We start from the raw sequence: 26,077 nt of genomic DNA, 5'->3' as shown, positions 1-26,077 counted from the left end.
TTCTGAGCTAGGCCACCCAAGAGCTGCGTGTGCATTACCCCATCACCAGGAATCGGGCTCGTCCGACCATGGCTGGGGACTGTGTCCCCAGATACCACCCCTGCCCTCCCCCAAGGGACTTCCAGCAGAAAGGACAGAAGCCAAGGTGTGGTGTCTGTTTCTTCCTGTCCCTATCCAGTGTGACTGGGGACTCTTGAGCTGGGTGAAGAGGTGCTAAATCAGGGAGGGCCCCTAGAAAAGATAGTTTTGAAAAGGTAAGAGAGAAGGAGCTCTGACCTTTTGACACCCTCTCCCCTGGCATCCTCAGTAGCAGCCTCTGAGTTAGATCGATGGGCTAGGGTTTTGAGAATTTTTGAGGAAAGTGCTCTATAAATGTAAAATCCTCTAGCCCTTAAGCTAATGCATTTCCCAAGCACTCTGTCTGCCCAGCTGCGAAGCCCTCCTGGAGTTCTTTAGAGGAAAGCTGGGGGTGTGGATTGGGGAAATCAAGTAATGGGGGAGGTTCTAACGCTGACTTTAACAGTAACTGTGTAGGTGACCTCGGGTTACACATTCTACCTCTCTGAGCCTCTTTCTTCATCCCTAAGGCATGAGGGTTTCCTATGGACCCTTCAAACTCTATGAATTGGTGAGGTAGCAGTGAGGTAGCAGGGAAGGTGGGGAGAGGACACTGAGGACACTGGCCACCTTTTCCTGTCACCAGGATCTAAAGATATCCCTGCAGCTCTGTCCTTCTCCTCCCCCTGCTCTGGGCAGGGGTCACTTTCCTTCCCTTTGGCTCACCTCCTCTCTCACCTCAGTCTAGGGTTCTGAGAAACATGACCCCTGCTGTAAAAATAAAGTGGTCAGTTTGTATGCCTGGCCCTGCTGATCTAGTGCAAGGACCTCCTGGGGGAAGGACAGGGTAAGCCTGCGGACCTGGAGACAGACCGGGAGGCTTAGCCTCAGGGCCCACAGACCTCTTTAAGTTCAAATGTACTGAGTGTTTATCCTGTGCCTAGCTGTCTGCTAAGCACTTTTACATGCAATAATATCTCATTCCCTCTTTACAGCTAGGTCCACTTTTGATGTTGCAAGGCCTGGAGCAAAGGTACAAATGGAAATTATACATATGTCTAAATATTAATCAGGATAACAAAGTGTTAAGATTGATGTTTTATCCTCTGCCTTTAATTACCTTTCCTTCAGGATAACCTGGAAAACCATGTCCAAAATGAAATTTTCAGGCCATTCTCTGGTACACGCTCTTCTCTGGTCCTGTAGTGAGAGGGGCTCTTGTGCATGCCTGGGGTGTATGTCAAGTTTCATGCATTCCCCATCACCTGCATACAGCTGTCCCTTGCCCACTGCTCTAGCCCTTGAGTGTACACCTGATATGGTCAGCCCATGAAAGGACAGATCTGGGGAATAGGGAATTCCAGAGTTCCTGATACCTGGAGTACAGTCTAGAAGGGGAGGAGGTGCATGCCCCCGCCTGCCCTGCCCCCTTGGTCCCATGGACTCATTCTCCAGTGAGGGGCATGGCCAGAGGAGGGCCAGAATGAGGGCCTTTAAAACCAGAAATCCAGGGCTGAGGCTCCTGTTGCCCAGGTCCAGGGGTAACATTGCTCTTAATAAGCCTAGGAGGCAAATATCATTGCATTCACCATTTTATAGGTGAGGAGCAGAGGCTCCCCCAGAAGACCATGTAACTTGCTCAAAGGCATACAGTCATAAATGGTGGCGCTGCCAGAGTCTCTGTGCCACTATAGGGAAGGCAGCGACCCTTTCTCCTGGAAAAGCAAACAGACATTCAGCACTTTGCCTGCAACCTCAAGGGGTCCGTGATCACGCCGAAGTCCACCCAGAGACCCCTCGTTAAGAAGGCGGTGCGTTGGTGTGCCTGCAGCAGAAGTCAGACCATGAAGTGGGAGCGGGCTTCCCAGTCCGGACCAGTCCTAGACAGTAAAGAGGGCCTGTGATGCAGGGAGGGTCTTGGATGGTTGGAAAGGTGCTGAGGAGGAGATCGACTCATTTACAGAACCACCACCCCAAGTAGCACCGCTCAGGTGAAACTCTTTCACTTGGGCCTGTCTGGGAAAAGGCTTACTCGTTCACAGCCTCGCCTCAGCCCTCTGACCTGGTTGTCACCCTGGACTCCTCCACCCCTACCCCAAAAGGGAGGCCGAGGGAGTCTGCCGTTCCGAAGAAAACAGGAGAGTTGGAGGAGGGCGAAAAGGCAGAGTCTGAGGGGGACGGCCTAGGTAGGAAAAATGAGAAGCAGGGGTGCAGCGGGAGGGTGAAATGGGGCGCAGGACACAGATCAGGCGCGGACCAACCTGCTCCCTAACCTGGAGCATGGTGATTTCCAAGGGGTCCATGGAGAAATGTGGGGCGGGGTGGCGTGGGGGTGGGGGAAGGGAGGGCCGGGGCAGTTTGCAATTGGAAAGCTCTGTTCCGGGCTTCCTAAAACAACCGCCGGAGTTGCTGAGCGATGGGGCAGAAGGTGGCGGGAGCGGGTCCCGAGGCTGCACGCGCGCCAAGTCGCACGGCCACCGAGGAGGCGCAAGCTGCAGTGGGCAAGCCCGCACACGCCCACCCGTTGCGGCAGCGTCTGCTGCGGACTTTAAAGCGGTCCCTTGGCGGTCCTGGGAGAGGGAGCCGCTAACCTTCCCGTGTTCCCCCAAGCAAAGCAAAACAGCCTTCCAACAACCGAAAAGCTCCACCTCTACTCCCCCCGAACTATGCTCCTAATTGGCAGCTTAGCGCATGGGATGATGCGGGTGGCTGCAGGCCGGCCCCTGCAGTGCCAGCCGCAGCAGCCCAGCCCCACTGGAGAGGGAGTTGGGGGCACGGCGTGGTCCCGGGGCTCCGGGACCGCGAGGCCGGGCGCGGCAGGCAGGGTGCGCAGCGGGCGGGGGTTCCCCGGCCTCCGCCGCGGCCACCGCCCCTCCTGCGGCTGGAGCGCTTCCAGAGCAGAGGCGCAGTCTCGCTCGCCGCTGCGCTCGCTCCGTCTTCCTCCCGCTCCTGCTCCGGCTCCTCCTCCTCCTTCCCTCCCGCCGTTGCTCCAGCAGCCGGCTCTCAGCAGCGGGCGAGCGCGCCTCCCCCTCCGCTCCATCCCTCCCCCTCCTCTCGCTCTCTGCCCGCTAACTTTCCCGAGCCCCGACCGGCGGCGCAGAGCTCCGGGGTAGCTTCGTGGCCGAACGCCGACCTCGGGCGGAGAGCGCGGCTGTGCCCAGTATCCCATCCCCGAGACCCCCGCGCGCTCCGGAGAGAACAGGACTATGCCCGGGGCTGGGGACGGAGGCAAAGCCCCGGCGAGATGGCTGGGCACTGGGTTTTTGGGTAAGGCAGCCCCAGCTTGGTCTCTTCTCTTGCCTCCCCCCACCCCCAAAGAAGGGGACACTCGAGAAGGAAGATGCCTTGGATGGGGTGGGCCTTGGAGTGCGGCACGGAATGAGGATGGTGGCCGCCGGCTTCCTGCCTGGTTCCCGCCTGGTTCATAGGCTGTGCTCCCTGGGGACCGTGTGCGTCCCTCTCTACCCCATCAGCCCGCCAGTCTCAGGATTAGTTTCTTTGCTGTCTCTGGCACCTTCGGCTCCAGGTATTTGGAGCTGGATCTTGGGGCTGCAGCGCGGGTCTCCAGAGTTCAGAGGTTCAGGATGCTGGAGGAGGGGGTCCGTGCCTTGAGTGCAGGGGATAGCAGGTGGGTTGCACGTGTGACTGTTGGGATGGTGGTTTCCATCCCGGCCCAGAGCCGTTTGCTTGTTTCCCAGGCACCAGGCATGCACCAGTTGGGGGTGGGGGAGTCCCCTTCTTCCTGGGCCCTTTTCTTGCTTTGCTCCTCTGCCTTGTACCTCCCTCAGGAGCCACTGCCTTCCCTACAGCAGCACCTGAAAGCTGGAAGAGGCTGGAGGGGCTTGCGGGATCATTCAAGGCCCTTTAGGAACAGCCTTGTCTCTCTTCCTACAAAGAGATTCCGTAGGGAAGACCTGTTTGACCTGCTCCTGGCTCTTCATTTTTGAAGTGAATATGGAGACAGAGAAGACATGTCCAGAGGACACGGAGGAAGAAGCATTATTAATATCTATTAATATGCACATGAGAGTTTTGAGTGTCAAACTCCAAGAGATTAGGGAATGATATTTATTCATCCAGGATGTAATCTCCTCATAAATCATAGCCAGACTTTAATGTAAGCCGACTCCATCTCTGGCAACGGCATCTCTTCCTGTTTATATTGGTCAGATTTGGCTTTTGGCAGCTCCCTGCATTGGGTAAGACACACGGTGTAGGTATTTGTGCTGAAAACAGGGAGACAGAAGCCTATAAGGGAAGTGGCTACTGTTTCTGCGAATGTAAACTGTGTGCAGATCTAGCAGGTTGGTGCCTGGTGGTGAAGAGGGGAGAGAGTATTTCTTGTACTTGGGATGTTTATTTACCTCTGTACCGCTAGATGGAAGACACCCTTGTTTTCTCCTGTACCTTGGCACAGATGTCATGCTGGTTTCACAGTGACCTTAATGAAGTGGGCCTCAGCGACTCCTGAGGCTCCTTTTCACAGGGTGGGCACAGCGCCATTCCATGCTACTTCCCCTCATCCCATCTCAGATCAGCCCAGGTCCCCATGGTGGCAATGGCAGGGGTAAAGGATCACTGAGGAATTCAAACTCAGCCAGTCACTAAACTACCCCACTTCACACCTCTGGCTTACCTTCCTGGGTGGTGGGATGCCAGTCCCTTGTTTGTTAGAATACTCATAGAACCAGGCCTCTGTGGGCAACCAAGAGGGCCCTGAAAATGATGTGTGTGTGTGTGTGTGTGTGTGCACATGTGTAAGGGGGATTGTGGGCACAGTCTTGGTACATTGCTCCAGGTGGAAGCCCCACCTTCTCCAAGGACTGTTCAGCTGTATAGACCAGGTAGGGGCTAAGGCCTATTGATGTAGGTTTAGATGAATTTCTGAGCTACACTTTGGGAGCCCAGGAGAAAGCAGAGTGACGTGTAGGTGGGAGACCTGCAGGCCCCAGGACTGGCCTCATCTGCTCTGTCCCCTGCCCCTCTGGTCTGCAGAGGGACTCCAACCAAAGTCCCTTTGGCCCTTGACCAGGTAATACTGACTGAGCCCTCACAGGGGCATTGGTCTGAGCTTGGGACATAGATGACATCCTTGCTTCTCAGTCCAGTGGGGGAGATACAGAGACGACTGGACAGCCAACTGGAGGTGTTCCCTGGGAACATCAGAGTTGGCAGGAACTCTGGGAAGCAGAGCACAGAACTCTCCTAGGGATGAGGAAGTCATGGTCCAGAGAGGGATGGTGACTTGTCTAGGGGCGCATGGCCAATTGATGGCCAAGTGGGACAGAATCTAAGTTTCTTGGGCTCTGTCACACCACGCTGCTTCCCACTTAACTCAAGTCTGGTGAGGGAGAAGGTAAATAGTGATTGTGCTTAGGGCTGAAGAATAAGTGAGGCTCTGGGGCATGGGTGTGGAAGGATAAAGACTTGAGGGGCCTAGAGCGGCTGTTTTCACAGCTTTGGAGACTGGGTACAGAGCAGTGAACTCCCAGGAGTCCTCTTCCCCTCTCCCCGTATCAAACCCAGTCTCACAGACTGAGACCAAAGTGATTTTTGATAACCTAACAAAATACCCTTTTCTTAAACTGAGAAGCAGTTTCCAAGGCTATATTATTGCCATTGAGGTTTATGTGCTTTCCAATCTCTTCCTAAGCATGTAACTGGTAATATCTCTGTCCTGCCCACTCCTTCCTTGTCCCCCCATTTACTTAATTGCTGTGATCTGTGTTTAATTATCACTTGTGAGGGTGCTCTGTTGAACAACCCTGTTTCCCCTGGTGTGTATTTATTAAGGGCTTGTTTAATGAGAATGCAATTAAGGAGAGGGTGCTCAGTCCCACTCAGAGGAAGAAAAAGGAAAGAAGAAGCAAGGAGACTGTGGAGAAGAGAGGAAAGGGGAGAAGTGGAGGGAGTTTGAATCTGGAATCCTGGGTTTGAATCTGGAAAACATACTTAGTTCTCCTTCTGAACCTGCTGGAGGTGCAAGCCTGTGAGAGAGAAGCTGGAGTCCCAAAGCTCTTATGACTGGCCCCCTTCTGGTGGGATCAGCATGAGAGGGAGACTGGGCACAGCAGACCACCTTGCCCTGCTGCCAGTCCTCAAGGAGGTGTAGGGATCTCTGCATAAGCCAGGGGTGGGCCGTGCCAACACAACCTGCTCTCTGGCCTGTAAGAGGAGGGACAGGCATGCTGCTGGGACTTGTTTGCAAAGCTGGTTTCATTGAGTATCCCATGCTGTCTCAGGGGCATGCTTTCATACCAGCAAAGCTCCTGGGGATGGGCAGGAAGCAGGTAGGTTGCCTAGGGAGAGAAAGCTGAAATCTTTCCTTTGTCTCTGGGCCCAGGGGCCTTACCCGGCCCAGCCCTGCCTCCCAAAGCCCCCAGGGCCTGCACCCCAGGAGGGGTCCTGTCCTGCTGGCCTCGGCCCACTTTCTGCCCCCCAGCTCTAACTTTGAGCCTTTCTAACTCTCCCTGGGCCAGAGTGTATCAGCCTCCCTATTAAAGTCAGCCGTGTGTCCACTTGCCATGCCAGCAAGCCCTCAGAGCTATATTTAGAGTGGGTACCAGCCTGCCCCTCTTTCCTCCCTGCATCCTGGGGTGGCTGTGAGTGATCCCTGGATGTGGGAAAAGGTGGTGGAATGTTTTCTGCCTTCACATTTGCCTTGGGATATGTGGTAGCTGCCATAAGATTCCTGCTGGTGTGAATATTTAATAATATGATTTGCATGTGCTGAATACTTTTCCATTTTAACAAAAGTGATCCTGAGTCAGTCCTCAGACAAAACCCCAGATGAGGATGGCAGGAGGCCAGGAGTTCAGAGAAGGCAAAGAAAATGGCTGCTCTGAGAGTGGCTTTTTAGTGAGGAAAAGCAAGATTTTGGGGTTCAGGATGGAATTCCACGGGATCAGGACTGGGAAGAGTTGTTCCTCAATTCCACAATGCCGGAAAGAGGCCCCCCACTCTCTCACACACACACACACACACACGTACACTTTAACATTCTAGAATTAACTTTAGAAAACAGCAAAGCAAGGCTTTCTTTACTCCGGGGAAACGGCCACATGGAAATAAGCCAAGAAGTGGTAGAGGGTGAAAATACAGATCAATGTGGGAATGGCCTGGAGACATTCTTGGCTGACACTGGTTATTCAGGGAAGCTAGGGGTGCCCTGGTTACCTGTGATGAGGGACACCCTTGTCCCCTGCTCCCCTTTCAAATACCACCCTCCTCTACCTGCAGGGTGCCCACTCACGGCGGCCCCTCTTGTGTTTTATAATCTCCTGTTCTGGCTTCACACCAAGCTTGAGAAGTAGGAAAGAGGCATCCCTGCCCTGGCTTGGGGATATGCACACTGGATGTGGCACCTCTGACTTTCTCAAGGTCAGCTGGCAGAGTGGGGCCTGCCTTGCGCATGCTCACCAGTCCTCTCTGGACTTGGTCATCCTGAAGCAGCCCTCCGGTGGCCTTTGTGGACCAACACCTGCCCCTGGTTCCCCCCTCTCCCCCAGAGCAGCCTCATAGGAGACACTGAGTTCAATGGGAGGCAGGCCCCTCGGCTTTCTTGTGCATGACCCTCCCAGACATAACTGGCAGGACTGCATGACTCCCGACTGGGAGGGCTGTGCACTGAAGAAGCCAGGCTTGCCCACCCTCTCTGATGCTTTCACTCGGGCAGGGCTCTGGACTCTGTGAAACCATTTCTGCCAGTTTTCATTTTCCCCTCCCAGCTACTGAGGAAATGGCAATGCTTCACTTGCAGAGTCCTGAGTGTATTGCAGTTAAGTCATCCACATAGGTGCACACAAACCAGGCAGAAATGTGTACTGTGTCATGAGCCAGACCTTAAAGATACAGTGTTCTCCTCTCTTCTGGACCCATCTTTTGGTCGTTTTTGCTTCTATTTAAAGCAACCAATAAGATTTCCTTTTCGCACGCATCTTTTGTGCTCTTGAGTATCTCTTTCTGGCTAGGGTTGAGGTGGGGAGATTTGGGCACTGATTTGAGTTCCCCCATCTCCTCCAGGACCCTGATTCCTGGACCGGTATGCTGATGAGGAGGAGCTGCCACACTCCTTGGTGCCCTGAGGGAGGCCATTAGCTATCAGGAAGCTGCCTTGTCTGACAGCTTCCCTGTCCACTGCTCTGCATTCACTTCCTGTTTGTGGGGGCTATGGAGGGTGGGAAGCAGAGTTGGTGTCTCCCACCAGAAGGTTCTAGTGCTGGCTGCAGACTAGAGAGTGGGATCTTGTGTCTGGCTTCTGTCCCTAGACCTCTGGGGGAGATGGGGCGGAGGAGGGCAGAAGTAAACAGAAAGGCAGGAGTTCTATGGAGTGCTAAGCCCTGATAGCAGTGTTTTTCTTGGAGAGTGTGGTTGGTCACAGAGTGGTGGAAAGGGGCTAATATCTGAACGCTGCTTATTCCACTCACTGGGTGTGTGGCCATGAGCAAGGTAATCTCTTTAAGCCTGTTTCCTCATTTGTTTATTGGGAATAAAAATAGTAACTTATAGGATTATGATGAGGGTTAAATGAGACAGTGTATATAAAATACCTCTCCTATCCTATAGTAACTGCTCAGTCTCAAATTCACCATTTACTCTGTGGCCCTGGGCCAGTCAACTCTCTGAGCCTCAATTTCATCATATATAAAATGGGAACATTATACCTGCCTTTGAGCATTCTAATAAAAGTCGTAGTTAGTATGCACAAATCCTCTCGCACCGTGGTTCTCAAAGTGTGGTCCCTGCGCACAGCATTCCCTGGGAACTTTCTAGAAATGTAAAAGCTCAGGCGCCACTCCAGACCTGAATCAGAACTCCAGGGGCTGGGCGGAGCCAGCCGTAACTGTTCTCCAGGGGATTCTGATGTGCTCTCAAGTTTGAAAACCATGGCTCTAGAACAAATCCTGGTTGGCCACAAATCCTAGGAGCTGGCCAAAAATGAAGGCTAATTGAAATAACTTCCCAGCACTAATTGGAGCCCTGGTGGGTAGATCTGGGTCTCTTAGGCAAGTTACATAACCTCTCTAGGCTCAGTTGTCTCACCTACAATGTGGACCTATAATAGTACGTGACTCATAGGACAGGCCGTGAGGATGAAATGTGCCTGGCACATAGTAGATGCTCAGTTAATATCAGCTAGTACTATTGTTATCGACAGTGGCCGAATCACGATGGGGTTACTGGACCACGGGGTGTGATTTTAGGGCTGGGGGCTATAAGCACTTCACTTTGTCATCAGAAGCTAAGGGCACAGGAAGAAGCTGAGCGAGCAGGGCTGCCTGCTCTCCTTGGAGATCCTTTTCTGTCATTTGAAAAGCATTGCTCAGACGCATTATCATCCGGTGGGGGCAAAACAAGAGGTTTATGATGCAGAACAGGGAATTAAGTTAGACAACAGAGGGCCTTCCTGAGAGTGGGGGTGGAAGGTGCCAGTGTCCTCTAGGGAGGAGGTGAGGCAGGCATCCACTTCCAGACACCCTCCCCGCCCCCGCCTCCACCGACCTTGAGGCGAGTGGGGTTTCCTTGAGGCATCTGCAGGACTGGGGGTGGGTGTGTGTGTGGGGCGGGGTGGCGGGGAACCAGGCCCCCTTACAAGGACTCCGGAGCGGGAGTTTGGAGGCCGTGAGTGGAGAGGCCTAGTCCCAGCGGAGGGGGCCGCATCGGAGTGCTGGGGCGGAGGTTCGAAGCGTGAGAATGAAGCCTGGGGGCGCTCGGGGACGAGGGGGCGGAGTGTGGCGAGAAGGCCGGGCTGCCGGGCTCAGGAGGGGACCGCGGGTCCAGCGCCCTCCCCGTCCCGCCCCCGCGCGCGTGCACTCGGGCTGGCCCGGAATCCCTCCCCAGGGTGTCTTCTGCCACTGACTTTCCCACCCTGGCTGCGCCCGCGCGCCCCCGCGGCTGCCAAGCTCCAAGCCCCGCGTCGGTCCCCACCCCCGCCGTGTTCCCCCCTGCCAGGCCGTCTTCCTGCGGTTCCCAGGGTCCCGTTTGGCGGCCAGAGGGCGTCGGACTCGGCTGGCCCAGCGAGGTCCAGCCCGAACGTGTCCTTCTGCCTCTCTGCCCCTGGGGACCAGGGAGGAGCCTCCAGGGCGGGGGAACGAGAGGTTACTGGACGGCGGCCCGGGACTGCGGCAGCCGCGTTTCTCTTCTTCACCTTACGGGACCCGGCTCTTCCCCCTCCTCGACCGCCCCGCCCGTCAGTCCTGAAAACCTGGCGAGAGGCGCGCACTGTCCTAGGGGAATTCCCCTGCAAACAGAAGGGAGCCCGCCCTGCGCGTCCTGGAGTGGGTGCGGCAGGAGCGCTTCCAGGCACTGCGTCCCCAGGTGAGGGGCGGAGCGGGGGCGCGGCTCGCGGCAGTGGCCAGGCCTTTGTTTCCTTGGGTTGGGGTGACCCCTGGTGGTCATCCAGAGCGCAACAAGGGCTACTCCCTGGTCCAGAATTCAGTCCTTTCCAGGGGAGAAATGGAGAATGATGGAGGGTGGCCCAGGCGGTGCTGATTGGAGTAGACAGCCATCCTCCCGAAGTTGGCACTGAGGGTGATAGAGACCTACCTGCCTGGCCAAGCTACTCCGCCCTGCCTAAGCATCCCCTTCCAGAGCTCCAGGCTGTTTTGGTGGGGTTTTATTAAGGGAGGCGGTGCTCCTTACACAGGCCTCTTCCTGCTCCCCGTAACCCTGTCGCTGGAGGTGTCTGTGGGAAAGGCCACCGACATCTACGCTGTCAATGGCACGGAGATCCTGCTGCCCTGCACCTTCTCCAGCTGCTTTGGCTTCGAGGACCTCCACTTCCGGTGGACCTACAACAGCAGTGACGCATTCAAGATTGTAAGTATTTGGAGGAAGGACAGTACAGCCCAGCCTCCCTCACCCATGCCTCGCCTCCTACGCTCTGGTCCCTTCTGGACTGAGACCCACTGCGATGGTCCCCAGAACCCACCTTTTGCCACCCTTTCTCCCAGTATTCTTTTCAGAGCCTGCCAGGAGGGATGTAACTGGGAGAGATGCTTAGATCGTGTTGCCAGAATTCGGGGACTGTTGGAATTCTTGGCTAGAGTCCTCTTTCTGGTCTTAAGAAACAACCGGAGCTTGGATTGCTTGTCTAAAAATCAATAGTTTAGTCTAACAAACAGGAGAGAGAAAGGCCTTGGAAAGCTTGGAGAGAGGGAATGAGAAGAGTCTGAATGAGGGAAGGGCTGAGAAGCTGGACTGGCAGGGAAAGGAGAGAGGAAGAGAGGGAGAGCTGCAGGAGCATTGGCGCGGCTGCGGTGGGGGTGGGAGTGAACTCACTAGATTGTACTCACTCTACAATCTAGTGGGGGATCCAACCTGAGACTTTCACAGGGAAGCCACAAGAGACCAACTCTGGTTATAATTAAATGCTGACCTCAGAGGGTGCTGACGGGCAGAGCTGTGGGATTGATCCAGGTCTTGACAGGGGGCCAAAATTCAGTTGGGCAGGTGACATGGTGTCAGCAAAGGCTGGGTGGGAGGTGACAGAGGGAGATGAGTGCGGTGCTTGCAGGAGTCATTACGTAAAAGGCTTTTATGAAGAGAGCAGTAAGAGCTGTGCTGCATTCCAGGGAGACCTTAATAAAAGGAAATGGGTTTAGCCTGAAACGAGTAAAATTCAGGTTAGACAGGCAGAGCTATTGACGCTGGAAGAGGAAACCATGGGGGAAGGAGCAGGGTGTGACTACAGGCTCTTCCTGGTCCTGGACAGGGGAGGCATCCAAGGAGTGGGCTGGTGTGATGTCATGACCCTTGAGGACCCCGATTCTTTCTTGGCTACTTTCTCGGCTACTTTCTCACCCCAACCCCCTTCCTCCACCAGCTCATAGAAGGGACTGTGAAGAATGAGAAGTCTGACCCCAAGGTGACGTTGAAAGACGATGACCGCATCACTCTGGTAGGCTCTACTAAGGAGAAGATGAACAACATTTCCATTGTGCTGAGGGACCTGGAGTTCAGCGACACGGGCAAATACACCTGCCATGTGAAGAACCCCAAGGAGAATAATCTCCAGCACCACGCCACCATCTTCCTCCAAGTCGTTGATAGACGTATGCAGTAGGGGCTGGCACAGGGCAGTGGCGTGGGAAGGACTTGGGAGGCACCCAACTCAGCATCACAGTGAAATGGCAAAATGGACCGTGTTGGTGTTTTCTTTTGCTTTACACTTTCCAGAGCTGCTGGAGTTACATCTAAAAGCTAGAAGAGCTCAGCTTGAACACTTATTCTGCTACCAAATAGCTTATGAAATACTCTTAGCCTCTCTAAGCCTCGTTTTCCTCATTTGTAAAATGGGAATATGGCTTCATTTTCCTAGAGTTGTGGTTAGAGAAGCTACCTGGTAGTGTTTTGTGGCTAGTAGGGTTTTCTCCGTATATACTGATTATTAATACCACTGGGTATTCCATTAGCAAAAATTGATTGAATGTCAGGCATTGGACTAAACAGTGCTATGAGTGATACATCACATTCTTCCTTGAGGAATTCACAGTACAAGGTAGGACAGAAGATAAATAAATAGCTAGAATGGGCAGAACATGATGCATACATCTGTCAGTAGAGGTGAAAACAACAGAGATGGAGTAAGACATGGCCCTTGTCCTCTGGGGGCTTACATCCTACCTAGGATTCCAGTCTGACACAGGAGGACAAATCATACAAGGAGGGTGCATATGAAAAGGAGCCAGGTGGTCTCTGACCAGACCTGGTGTGGTTAGAGAAGGAGGATATGATAACCAGGGCTGGAGAAGTGAGGCACGGCCCCACCGAGGGGAGGGGCCTGGAAGACTAGGGAAGTGCAGAAGCAGAGAGAAAAAGGGAAGGGGACTTGCTCAAGGATCCTGACTCTGCTGCATTTTGTGTGTACTGGGGATTTGCTGCTCTCCTGGATGACACTGAGTCCCTGGGGAGGGAGACTCCCCTGAGTTCAATCTTGAGTATGCAAGGGCGGAGCCAGAGGTTATCCAATCAGCTTTTCTGAGCCTGGAGTCATAGGTCTGCCTATGGTGTCACCTCTTCCTTTCTGTCTGGGCTCCTGTCACCCAGCTTGTACTCAGCCTTTTCAGAAGGAAGAGAACGGGCATTTGTGGAGCATTTTCTGGGTGCCAGATCCCGAGTTAGGTGCTGTCATTGACTTTAGCTCCTTTGCTCCTCACCAGCTCCCTTGAGGTGGATCATCTCTCCATCTGTATGGATTCATTCATCCATCTGTTCAACAAATATTTACTGAGCACCTTGTATGGGGCAGACGTTATTCTAGATTCCGAGGATGTGATATGAACAAGATAGACAAATTCCTGCCTTTATGGAGATTACCTTCCTCCTCTTCTGTGTATGGAGATACACAATAGAAAATAAAGAAGAAAAATGATATTGTAAAAGAGAACATGGCTAGTGTTAAGAAGAAAAAATAAAGCAGGAAAGAAAGATGGGGTGCCAGCAGGGTGAATAGGGAAGGGCTCTCTGGAAAAGGCGATAGAGTGGGGATATTTGAAGGAGGTGAGAGAGGAGCCATGAGGGCATCTTTGGGAAGATAGGGAGAGAACAGTGAGTGCAAAGACCTTGAGGCAGATGCGTGAAGAATCACAGCAGGCTAGTGCTGGAGCAGGGCAAGGAGTGAGAGATGAGTCAGGTCAAGCCAGATTGTGTAATCACCCTGCTGGAAGGGTGAGTGAGGTGGGAGCCACTGGGAGCAGAGGAGTTAGGGCCTGAACAGGTTCACTCAGGCCCCTATGCCAAGAATAGATGATAGAGGGAGGAGATCAGTTAGGAAGCTATTGCAGACATCCATGCAAGAGGTGGCTTGGGCCAGGGCCAGGGAGATTGTGAGCCATCAGATTCTGGAATATTTTAAAGTTAGAGCTGTCAGGATTCTCAGGTAGCTTGGATAAAGCATTTGAATAAAAGGCATCAAAGAAGACTCCAAGGATTGTGGTTATAGCAATTGGGAGGATAAAGTTGTTCTCAGTGGAGAGGAGGAAGACTGTGGCTGGAGAAAGTTCGGGAAGCAGTCAGGAGTTCAGTTTTCAGATGAAGAAACCGAGGCTAAGACGGTTCAATGACCTGCCTAACATTGCCAGCTAGTTAGTGACAGTTAAATCCCATACTAAAAATTCAGACTATCTGACTCCAAAGTCTTCTCACCATCTAAGAGGTATCATAGGGAGGTTCTTAATTTTTTCTGTGTGAGCAAAGGGGTCTAGAAAGAGGCAATGAAATTTTCGCCTGGCAATTTGGGGATCAAGTCACCACTCAAACTTGAGTGTTATGGGCTCCAATTCTGATTTATTCCAGAACTTGTGTGAGTGCATCTGTGGGAGGGCATGTGCAGGGTGGGGGAGAGGGCCCCTTGTGTGTGCCCTAGCCTGATAGATGCCATGCTCTGCCTCTCCAGCTTCCTGCTGCAGGCCTGGGGAGGGCTGGGGGTCTGGGAGTGGATGTGCCCCAGATGCCAGGGGGTGGAGGCTACATGGCCCTTGCACTGCCACAGTTCTCGGCTCCAGGTTGACTCTTGCTCCCTTTGTGACTTCCCTTTCCTCCCTACTCGGGCCACACAGTGGAAGAAGTGGACAACACAGTGACACTCATCATCCTGGCTGTCGTGGGCGGGGTCATCGGGCTCCTCATCCTCGTCCTGCTGATCAAGAAACTCATCATCTTCATCCTGAAGAAGACTCAGGAGAAGAAGTGAGTTGATCTGGAGCACACTCCTGTCCTCCCAGCAGCCCACCACCCTCTCATCTACCCCCACCAGCTTTCAGCCTTCCACCTGCCTCCTCCTTCCCCCCATTCCCATTCCTACTGCTCTCTGTTCTATCCCTGCCACCCCCTCCCCATCTCTCAGCCCCTTCCTCATTGCTTTCCCTCTTCCCCATCCTCCCAATATGTATTTATTGAATACGTTCATTGAATACACAAACGCCAGCCACCTGCTCTTCCTCAGCCCACTGTCTTCCTTCCCGTCCCATTAGCCTCTCTTTCCATTTGTACCACCCAACCGAGAGCCTTACCAAAGGACTTAAGGAGCCTTTGAAAAAATCAGTGAAAATGTAAGATTCCATGTACAGAGGCTCTAAAATGAGAAAACCCTTCTAGGGAGATGGGAGCAAAATTCTTCTGTTAGGAATTTCTGAAAATTCAGATGGAGGTGATGTTTTAAACGTTTGAAAAGGCAGATATGGCCTCCCAGGGAGCCCTAGGATAAGTTCAGGTATAAAAATAGACATCTATAAGGGGAAGGGGAGGGAAGATGGGGGAGGTACGGAGGGTGCAACCCTCAGGCCCCGAATTTTTGGAACAGTATCAGACAGGCTCCAGAGCAGCAGCAAAACTAGAGCAGGGAAAAGGCATTTGAAAGTTGTGTTCTGAGCAAGACAGATGCGACGAGATGGCTTCCCATTGGAACAGAGAGGGTGATGGTAACCACGAGATGCAGAGAATGGAGAACTTCTCTGCCCCTGTTTGCTGAAACATTCTGCTCTGCTGAGAAGAGGGAATTCTGCTGGAAAGGGAAGAACTTACTGTAGAAAGAGGGGATGGAAGTTGGAGGTAGGGAGGGGCCATACAGGTAGCAGCGTTGGGGCTGGGGAGCAGGGGAGGACCCCAGAACTGGGTTGTCGATGAAGAGCTCAAGGGTTGTCTGCCTGCCTTGTGGCCAGAGGCTGTGAGGGTTTTGGTGATCGTGAGAGGGGCTAAAAGTGTGGAGCTTAATTAGGTTCTGTTTTTCATAACCAGTCTTGCTATCAATGGATGGAGAACAAGTTTGTCAATATATGGTTTAAAAGCACTTAGAAAAGACAACGGTGGTCCTTCAGAGCCACAGTGGGTTTATCAAAAACAAGACATGCTAAGCTGGATGTGTGTGCCTGAAGTCCCAGCTCCCTGGGGGGCTGAGGCAGGAGGATGCTTTGAGCCCAGGAGTTTGAGTCCAGCCTGGGCAACTTAGCAAGAGCTCGTCTCTTAAAAAAAAAAAAAAAAAAAAAAGGAATGCTAGATGTCTTCCTGATAGGGCACTGGCAGAACAGGAGATTGCTCTGGAAAATACCACTTTCTGTCATTCATCAAATGCCTACCATATGTTAGGAATTCCACCAGGCAATTTTATACACTACCCATAATTATTATTTTACAATTGAGCAAAGTGAGGCTCAGAGTAGTGAAGTGACTTGCCCAAGGCCACACAGCTAGTAAGTGATAGAGCTGGGATTTGAACTCTGACTAATTTGGCTTCAAAGCTTAAACCACTGCCAGGATGTTCTACTGACTCACTGGGCATATCTAGAGTTCATTCATTTATCTGTTCATTTTGTGGCTGTTTTTGAGGCACTGTGTGCAAGGCACTGTGCCAGATGCTATAGGAAATTATGGAAGGAATGAGATTCTGCCTTTAACTAAACAAGGCAACTAAACTTTAACAAGATACAAATAAATGTGTATACAAATAAATGTAATACAAGGTAGAGGGGATCAGTGCCAGCAAAGAGGTTTGATACGATGCTGCTGTGGGGGTTCAGGGCAGGGTGAAATTCTGGGAAGGATTTCTGGCTGAATGGGTGTTTGTGGCAGGCCTTGCAAGATGAATATAACTTAAGCCCTGGGGAGAGTGAAGGGAAGATTCTTCCAGATGGAGGCACCACTGAGAGCCAAGGCAGAGAGTCTGGGAAGTGGGCTTGTGTCTGGAGAACAAGCCTTTTGTTTGTTGAGAGAGCTGGGTATGGTGAGGTGGTGGGGAGGAGAAAAAAAGCCTGCAGAAGGGGTTGGGGACAGACACTTGGGGACCTGGGAGTCGAGGCTGTGATTCACTTCCGACTGCAGGGGAGCTGGCGAGGGCTTGCAGGGCCCTGGCACGATCAGAGAGCACAGAATAAAGGATCTGGCCATGGTGGGCGGAGGGATTGGGTGGAAGAGCCTGGGGGCAGGGGACAGGCTGTAGGGAAGCCTGAGGGGGTCCTTGGAGTGGCGGGGAATGCCTGCATTACAGCAGAGACAGTGGCTTCTCAAGAACAGGGAGGTACTGGACAGCATCTCACCATTGATTCTGAAACGTGGGTGCTGTTTCCTCTGTCTGGAATTTACCCTCTCTCTTTTCCTGCTCATCTTTTGTGGTTTCAAAGAAGCTTGGAAGTTTAAGGTATACTTCCAAAAAGCTTCCCTGACTCCTACGAGGAGGCTTCCTAGGTTGGGTCCCTCCTTCCTACATCCCCCATCCTGTTATTTACCACAGTGTGTCACAATCACTTGTTTAATGTCACATGCCCTAGGAGAGTGCACGTTTCCAACACAGTGCCTGGTACCCAGTAGGTTCTCAGTAGAAAATTATGGACTGCGTGGAATACAGTTAGGTGGGTCATAATTGGCTGGGTTAACTATGCCTTAGGTACAGAGACAGAAGGAAAGAAAGAAAGAGAGAGAGAGAGAGAGAGAAAGAGAGAGAGAGAGATGGATCCATCCGGATAGAGGTCTTTAGTGTATTCCACAGGGCTCCATCTGTTCATTGTTATTATTAACATTTGAAGTACACTAGGGATGTTATATTTATCAAACTTCCAGAAGCCTAGTAATTATGTTGGAAGAAAAAGGGATCTAGGAAGATCTTGATAGGCTGGAGCTAGGAACTAGGTATTGCAAGATGAAATTAATGAGGACAAAATATTCACTCCTTCCCAAAGGCTTCAAACCCAGCTGCCCAAGCCCAGGGTGAGGGTAGGATGTAGTTTGGCTGTAGCAGCTGTGAAAAACTTGGCCATTTTCATGAGCAGAAAGCTCAGAGGGATGCAGGTGCTACCTGGGGAGTTCTGTGTGCCCAGCCTGGGCGCTGCTGTGGAGGAGGGATACACTGAAGTTGGAGCATGTCCAGCTCAGAGCGGTCAGGGTGGAACGCCTCCCGGGAGGTGTCTTCCCATCTCACCATCTCTCCTTCCTCCTGTCTTCTGCTCCGTCCCACCAAACTCTGCCTAGACCTGTCACCCTTGAAGCCAAACCCACTGCCTGCTCTGCCCCTTCCATGGACTCTGTTCTTCCCTTAATACCTCTAGTCACAGAGAGCTCAGGGAGGAAGGCCTGGGGGGCCCTGGGGAGAGGGACTCTGTGTCCTCAGCGTACTCCTTGCTGGCCTGGACCCCTCCCCCTGGCATGGCACAGCCTGGGAACTGACCCCTGGGAACAGCACCTGGTGCCCTTTGCTTCCTGCCATGTTGAGACAACTAGGTGACAGCTAAGCTTTATTGAGAACTTTCTTTTTTTCTTTGTTTGAGACAGAGTCTCGCTCTGTTACCCAGGCTGGAGTGCAGTGGCACGATCTCAGCTCACTGCAACCTCCGCCTCCCAGGTTCAAGCGATTCTCCTGCCTCAGCCTCCCTAGTAGCTGGGACTATAGGCGCCTGCCACCATGCCTGGCTAATTTTTGTATTTTTAGTAGAGATGGGGTTTTGCCATGTTGGCCAGGTTGGTCTCGAACTCCTGACCTCACGTGATCCGCCTGCCTTGGCCTCCCAAAGTGCTGGGATTACAGGCGTGAGCCACCGCACCTGGCCAGTTGAGAACTTTCTACATGGCAGGCACTGTTCTAAGTGCTCATTTCTCCTTCCAGCAACCCCACGCAGAAGGTCATCCCTACATCTATTTCACAAATGAGGGAACTGAGGTACAGAGAGGTTAGGTGACATGGCCTCTGGCTACCTTAGCTCTGTAGAAGGCCAGGGAGAGGCACAGGGCTGGGTGCAGGGCCCACGGCTCCTGCCACAATTCTCCCCCTACTCTTGCTCCTCTCCTCATCACTGTCCCTTCTCTCTCCCTCTCCAGGAAGGAGTGTCTCGTGAGCTCCTCGGGGAATGACAACACGGAGAACGGCTTGCCTGGCTCCAAGGCAGAGGAGAAACCACCTTCAAAAGTGTGAGCCCTGCTTCGGGCTGAGCAGCTGCAGGGAGCCCCCTTTCTGATGATGAAACTGATGCTTAAGCCCCGACCGTAGAACCCACGTGCCTGAGACATCTGCTGCTTGGCTCAAACTGTAGTCTTTCCGGGCACAAGAAACCGGAGTCCTGCCCAGCCTGCCCATCCCCTTCCCAGTCAGGGCTCCCCAGGGACAAGGGATGGCCAGGGGAGGGGGTCTGTGGAAGATTCAGGAGAAAGAAAGGAGAGGCTAGGGTGGTGTGGAGGGGCTGGTCCCCTGACACCTGGGCAGATGGGGTCTCCTTCAGTCTCCCTACCCTGCACAAGCAGGGCCTTGGTTTTCCTCCAGGCTTCTCTTCACAAGAGACTGGGAGGATCCGTAAGGGATGTCCTAAGAGCTGCGCCCTGGAGATGAGGTGTAGGAAGAAGTGGCTTCCTTTGGAGGTGGGAGTGGGCTGGAGGCCTCTGGAGAAGACCTGGGGTGTGGGCTGATGGGGGCAGGCCCACAGTGAGAGACTGCCTCGGCTTCATCGATACCAGATCCCCCACAGTCTTCCAAGTAGGAAACTTCCTTTCCCCTGCCCTGAGACCCTATCTGCCTATCCCCTCCCCTGCTCAGAGTTTTTAAGCCCTCTCAACCAGGGCTGGCCACCCTGGTCTTGAGGGTTCCTGGCCACCTAGCCTGCTCCTCTGCTCTCTGGGTTACTGAGGGGCTCAGGAAGGGGCCCCTCGAGCCTTCCTGGAGCACCCGAGTGCTCCCTATGCCTTTCCAAGCATTTCTGCTTGGGGAATTGGGCCACAGAGGTAGTGAGCCAGTGTCCTGGGCCTCTGGGATGCCCGCCCCATTGCTGCCAATGCTGGCAGCCCCTCCCCTGGCATGGCAGGACCATTGCCACTCTGGGCACTCCTGAGCCCAGCTCTCCCCTGCTTCTCCCCCTCCTACCTGAGAGGCTGCACCCTCCAACCTCCCATTGGCTCGCTCCCCCCATGCCCTCCATCACACCCTGCACCCAGGGTGGTTCATTTCCCAGCCCTGGGTCAAGGGTCTGCCTTCGCCTCAGGGACTCTCTTCCTTTGGATGAGGGGGTCCTTGGGTTTCCCAGCTGCTTCCTGCTCAGCTGGGCCACCCCCTCCCACCATGGGGTTGGGGAGGAGCAGGGAGTGGGTGCCCACAGTTTTCCTTTGCTTCTCCCAGAGCTGGTTTGCACAGCCCTTGTGTGTGGGGCTAGAATGTGCCTTAGTCCTGAATCCTAGCCCTTACCCCCATCCTCTCTAGATGGTATGTCCTGACATAACAGCAGAGTCTGGTGTGGTGCTGGTGAGGGTTCGCCAGCCCTCCCCTCCCCAGGGTCATAGAGGGGGCCATGAGGCTGGAATTGGCCAGTGACTGAATCTTGGAGATGTCGGCCAGGTGCTCCCGTTGGGGTTTCTAGCCTGCTCTAGGGGGAGGTGGTGATGTTGGGAGTGGGATCTCCTGATGGAGCCCATTGTGTGAGTCCTTGTTGGGCAGAATTGGTGAGGCCAGGGATGGCAGGGAAAAGTGGTAACAAGCCTCTCTGCCCATCTACTTCCCATCCCTCTCTCCGTTAACTGATTTTTTGATGCCCTGTCTTCTGGGCCCCTAGGAGGGATGAGAGAGGAGTAGCCCCCTTTTTCAGAGAGTTTGGGGTCTACCTCAGAGCTCTCCCTGTCAAAAAGCAGCTGCAAGCCTCGCAAGGGTGGAGGCGGGGGAGACTGAGGACCAGTAGTACCTGCAGGGTGCCCGTGGCTGTGGCCAGTGTCCCTTAGCCAACCTGCTGGGCTCACCAGTTCCCCGTCTGATCTGCCTGTGTGCCTCCCATTCTTCTCTACCCAGAACCTGTCATGGGCTGGGGCTCAGATTTTCCTGGCTTTGGGAGCAGACAGACCAGAGCCACCAGCCATTCAGAAAACTTCTTATAGCTACCTTCATGCAAAACTGCTTTCTTCTTCCTTCTCAATGGTGACATTTGAAGAGGCAGAGCACCTTGGGGCTTCTCCTCCTGTCTTAAGAGAAAGCCAAGGATGGAGAAGAAGGGCACCATCCTCTCTTTCCTCCCCAGGGTCTACTGCTGATTTCTAGATGGATCATGCAGCTTCTCTCAGCTCAGCTCTTTCCATCTACCAAATGGGTGTAATAATACTTACCTACCTCACAGGACTGTTGTGAGGCTTGGCAAGTTTTGTCTAAAAACATCTTTTTGGCTTGGAAAGGGATCTGGGAAGCCAGGTATTAATTGCAGGGATAGTTCCAAGTCTGTCCTGTCTTCATCTCTGTGTCCCATCTCTACAACCCACATACAGACACACACACTCTCTCTCTCTTTCTTTCCATCCCATCCCCCTTGGAATTATTTAGTCTTTGCAGTATTAGAAACCCTGACTCTGATGCTTAAAGCTTCTTGTCCATGGCTTTTGTTTGATGGCTTTCAATAGAGGTGACTGAGATCGTAGGGGGGGCATTTTTGGTTGCCCCCATGCGTGGGGGCACTACTAAGAATGCTAAACTTAGTCCCCACAACAAAGAATCATCCTGTCCCATGTCAACATTATACCCATGGAGAAACACTGGCATGGATTTGCACTAGGATGTATATGGGCAAAGCTATCTTCCCCAAGTGGAACCTCAGTGCATGCAAATCTCTGATGGTGGCTTCCAGGGCTTGTGGGCTAGAGAGAGCCACTTACAAAGTCGATCTTGAGAGACCTGGGCACATGCAGCTGCGCTGAGTGATGTCAGCAAGACTAAAGACAAAGTTCTGAGCTCCTCATCGACTACAAAATATGAAATCAGCATTCCAGGTTCTGGACTTCTCCTCATGTCGTAATTGAACAGAAGGCAGCCCGAATAAACCCCTGATGTTAGAGAGGCCTGGGGAGAGCAGCCGATGGGGCTCAGACTACATATGGCAGGCCGATCAGAGCTCTTGTGGAGCGAGGGCTTGAGAGCATGCTTGTGAGATGGCAGGAGGTGGGGTGTGCTTGTGTGGAGTGTGCATGTGCAGGCAGTGTGGGTGCATGGCAGCGTAACTGTGGAGTGGATGGGCTCTGCATGTAAGGGGTGATGTGTGATGGGCAGATGCTGGACATTTGAGGAGCTGTCTTTCTTGGCCTGAGCTGTGCCTGTTGAGGCATCTGGAGACTGAGAAAGAATCAAAGGCAGAGAAGACCAGCCGTGCCCCTGCATTCCGTCACTCCATGACTTCATCTCAGTATTACAGACAGCTGCCATCAGAGGGCTGGCGGTAGGGAGTTCCAGGAGCGGGGACTTCTCGGGAAAATCCTATAACTTGCTTTACTTTACTTTGTCCCAGGTTGGAGTCCCTGCCCTCCCACCTCCCACCTGATATGCAGTGCTTTTGACTATCTTATGCATGGTTTATTCCTCTGGCTTGGATGACAACAATACCCATAGTCAATTTTCCTATGTAACTATAGATCAAATGATGCAACAACAGGCCTTGGGAGAACTCCGGTGTGCGAGTGCCTCTGGGAGGCGCAGATGCCCACACAGCCAGCACTGACTTGTGTTCGAGCACAGAACGGATATAATCAGTCTGGCCTTTACAACAAGTTTTGCATTGTAGAATTGTATTTAGCTTTGCCTTGGATGAAATAAAAATTATGTTTAATAATTTGGGATTTGGGGGCTTTCATTTTTGACTGGTTGGGAGTTGGGTTCCAGTTTTATTTCTTGCCAGCTGTGCTTAGGACAAGTTTCTTTACCTTCTCTGAGCCTCAATCTGTTTGTGTCTAAAATGTTACCTGCCTAGGTGAAATAACACAGGCAAACTGCCTAAGAACATCTGGCACATTCACAGGTGTTTGGGTCGTTTTCATTCCTATACCTTCTCTGGAGAAGTTGGCAACGTGGCTCTTTAATGCTGGAATCATTGCCAGGGCCCTCCTGGTATGGATGACCTTGGTCGTGACCCTGGCACCACAAATATCACAACAGCTCCTCCCCCCGGGCTCTGTCTCTCCTTCCCTTCCCCGGGTTAGTTAGGTCCAGGTAAAATCCGCTTCACATGAACGCCTACCTTCCAAAGAGTTTCCGGGTGCTGGGCATAAGGCCAGCGCCTGGGAAGGAACTGGGGATATGTACCAATGTGTAGGTGTTTGCTTATATTCTTGGACTTTCTCATACCACAATTTCTTACCATACCGTATTCCTCTCTTCAATGGATTCACCTCACACTGCATTTCAGTGTGAGGTACTCAGTACTTCAGTGTGAGGTACTCAGTACCTCAGTACTCAGAAGAGCTTGTTGAAAGACCCTCTCTTCTCCGTCAAGGACTCCAGGTACGCAGAATCAGTTTCGGCAGATGTCCCTGCCAGCTCTGCTTCCTCCAGCCCTCAGCTATAGAGACTGTGCGCCGCGCTTCTGCCCTGAATGGATTCACCACCCGGGTTCCCCACGCAGCCACTTTCCTGTCTTCAGGTACTTCCTGCTGCCTGGGACCTCCTGCTACCTTCCCATCTGCAATACACCGGTTGGATATTGGGGTTTCCTGGGGCAAGCCTGGGTTTGGAACGCTTGGGATGCTATGCATTGAACTTGCAGTTACCCCTGTAAGGATCAGTCCCCAGGTCTGATTAGGTCTCTGTCATTGCTCTGTTTCATCCCTACTTCCTTTCCCCACCCAATAGCCATTATAACTGACAGATGGCCCAATGTCTCAAAACCACATTAGGAACTGGGACTGTCCTGGGCAAACCTGGATATAGGGTCACTCCCTGTTAAGCTCCATGCCAGCCCCATGCTGACTCAATGGGGACTAACATACACACAAATTAAGGGTCCTTAATTTGGGCTGGTGGCAGGCACGCAGATCAGATTGACTTTAGGAGGTCTGTACACCTAAAAATAAAGGTGAAAGTGAATGCATGTGCTTAGGGAATCTTTCAGAAGGGCCTTGGTACAAAAGCTGGGAATTATCTTCTACTCCCCCGCATTGGTGTTAGGAAAGAAGCTGGTTGCACTTTCCTCCCCTTCCTCCCCAAGCATGTCGTCTTCTCTGTTGCTTTCATAAGAGAGAGGGGAGCTTTGCTGACCCCAAGGGCTAGGCCTTTGCATTAAAGGAACAGAAAAGATTTCTTTTGATAGACCCTTTTGTCTTTTGGCCTTTGGGCCTTTGGGCCTAATTTCTTTCTAAATCCTGTCTTTGGCCAACTCTCCTCCCTCCCTTGCATTCTGCAACCTCCAGATTGGGTCGATTGACTCCCGGTGGAGAACAACCCTTTAACTCCCTATGTTCAGCTTTCCAGGAGGCTGGGGGGTATCCATGCCTCCTAACAGAGGAGGCAATAGCACAGGTGCATCTACTCCAAAATGGTAGACAGTTACCAAAAAGAAGTCTGGACCTTAGGAGTAAGAAATCTCTCAGACTGTGGGGAAGGTGGCTCATCTAGATCACGGGAAGGGGGAATGCTGGTCTCTGACATTCAGGGGCTAATTGGAGGAAAAGGAGGCCAAGAAGGGGACTGATGAGGAAGCACCCAAGGGCAAGGCAGAGTGATGTCTTTGAGGCCAATATAGAAACAGTGTTAATAACAGGGTGACCATCGCTAAGTTAAGGATCAATCCTTGCCCCTTGGTCATTGGTGACCTCAGTGAACCCAGCAAAGTGAAATGGGTCAGCCAGATGGGGGGAGATGGCAGAAGCTTGATTCCAGTATGTGGAAGAGTCAGTGGGAGGTGGAAAATGGCCCTGGTGCGTAGGTTACAATTTCAGTTAACTTAGCTGTGACAGGCATTGGCCCTGGTAAGGAAGGAGGGTAGATGGTTTTCTTTTAAAGATGGAAGAAATAAAAACAAGTTAAATGCACCTGAGGAAGAGACAGTGGAGCCAGACAGCCTGCAGTAGTTGAGAGAGAGGAAAGAAAGTGTCATTTGGGTGGACCCAAGGGGATAGGATCCAGTGGCCAGATAGAATGATTGGCCTTAAGACAGATCAGGTCACACCTCTGGCACCAAGACAGGGGAAAGGGTGCCAAGGGGAAATGAATGCAGGAAAATCTGCAGAGGGGGCAGAGCAAGACATGGAGAGACTTTGCTTTACAATCTTTGGTTCCTATGGTGTTATCAAGTCATTTGGAGAGCAGACTTAAGGTTGAAGCCGGAGAAAGATGAAGACCCTCCCAATTCAGGAGCTCCAGGGCTCCCACTCCCTCAGGCAGATGGCCAGCCCTTCCACTGGCATTCTAATTGGACCTGTGCACACTGTAGCAGTAGAGCGCACACAGCAGGAGGGGAGATGTTCTCTCATAGCTCATTGCTTAAACAAAGCCACCCGCAGTGCTAACAGGAAAGATGTAGGGTCCCCTTCCATGGCCTGCAAGCAGATATAGAAAAGAACAATCCTGGACTTAGAATCCAGGAATCTGGGTTCAAGTTCTCACTCTGTTACCTACCAGTGAAACGGCCTTGGGAAAGCCACTTCATCTCTCCAAGCCTCAGTTCCCTAACCTGCAAAATGGGGATGATGACATCTACTGCATGGTACTCTTGTGAGATTAAATGAATCAACAGGCATGAAATTTTTTTTTTTTTTTGAGACAGAGTCTGGCTCTGTTGCCCAGGCTGGAGTACAGTGGCACGATCTCAGCTCACTGCAACCTCCACCTCCTGGGTTCAAGCAATTCTCCTGCCTCAGCCTCCCAAGTAGCTGGGATTACAGGCGTGTGCCACCATGCCCAGCTAATTTTTTATATTTTTAGTAGAGACGGGGTTTTGCCACGTTGGCCAGGCTGGTCTTGAACTTCTGACCTCAAGTGATCTGCTCGCCTCAGCCTCCCAAACTGCTGGGATTACAGGCATGAGCCACCATGCTTGGACTGAAATACTTAAAAACTACAAAGTGCAGACCATGTAAATGTTAAGTAGTTTGTAAGCTGAGCCAACATTACAGGAGGAAAACCCAGGTGTGGCCAGCACTGAGCTCACACCCTCCTGTTCCTGGTCAGGAGGGGCTGTCAGCTGAGTGGGTGAGGGCTGGGAGGGGAGTGACCAGCCCTTCCTGGCTTCCTGGCAGACTTGGTTATGTCAACTGCCGAAAACCAAACTCATGATCTCACCTCAATCTGACCCCAAATCTGCTCCTCCCCACG

The 26,077-nt window shown here is 52.5% G+C and overlaps 1 protein-coding gene across 2 annotated transcripts; it reads left to right on the top strand.

Moving 5' to 3' along the window:
- The first annotated feature begins 2,797 nt into the window (after nucleotides 1-2,797).
- Nucleotides 2,798-22,601, top strand: SCN4B (sodium voltage-gated channel beta subunit 4). Of its 2 annotated transcripts, none has more exons than XM_004052206.4 (5): nucleotides 2,798-3,324; nucleotides 10,703-10,875; nucleotides 11,882-12,110; nucleotides 14,616-14,745; nucleotides 18,859-22,601. In XM_004052206.4, exons 1-5 carry the CDS (start codon nucleotides 3,264-3,266, stop codon nucleotides 18,950-18,952), a joined length of 687 nt encoding a protein of 228 aa, XP_004052254.1. In that variant the 5' UTR covers nucleotides 2,798-3,263; the 3' UTR covers nucleotides 18,953-22,601. The 2 variants fall into 2 exon arrangements, with proteins under 2 accessions (XP_004052254.1, XP_018893151.1); XM_019037606.3 differs by lacking the exon at nucleotides 2,798-3,324 and adding an exon at nucleotides 9,610-10,374.
- The last annotated feature ends 3,476 nt before the right edge of the window (nucleotides 22,602-26,077 follow it).

Source organism: Gorilla gorilla, chromosome 9 (genome assembly GCF_029281585.2).
Source record: "Gorilla gorilla gorilla isolate KB3781 chromosome 9, NHGRI_mGorGor1-v2.1_pri, whole genome shotgun sequence".
NCBI lineage: Eukaryota > Metazoa > Chordata > Mammalia > Primates > Hominidae > Gorilla > Gorilla gorilla.
This window is presented reverse-complemented; position numbering and strand designations above follow the sequence as displayed.

Excerpts from the sequence above, each read along its gene's own strand:
- SCN4B (XM_004052206.4), top strand. The coding sequence starts at position 3,264 with ATGCCCGGGGCTGGGGACGGAGGCAAAGCCCCGGCGAGATGGCTGGGC. Across the intron at positions 12,111-14,615 it reads CCTCCAAGTCGTTGATAGAC|TGGAAGAAGTGGACAACACA; the intron begins GTATGCAGTAGG and ends CGGGCCACACAG. Across the intron at positions 14,746-18,858 it reads AAGAAGACTCAGGAGAAGAA|GAAGGAGTGTCTCGTGAGCT; the intron begins GTGAGTTGATCT and ends CTCCCTCTCCAG.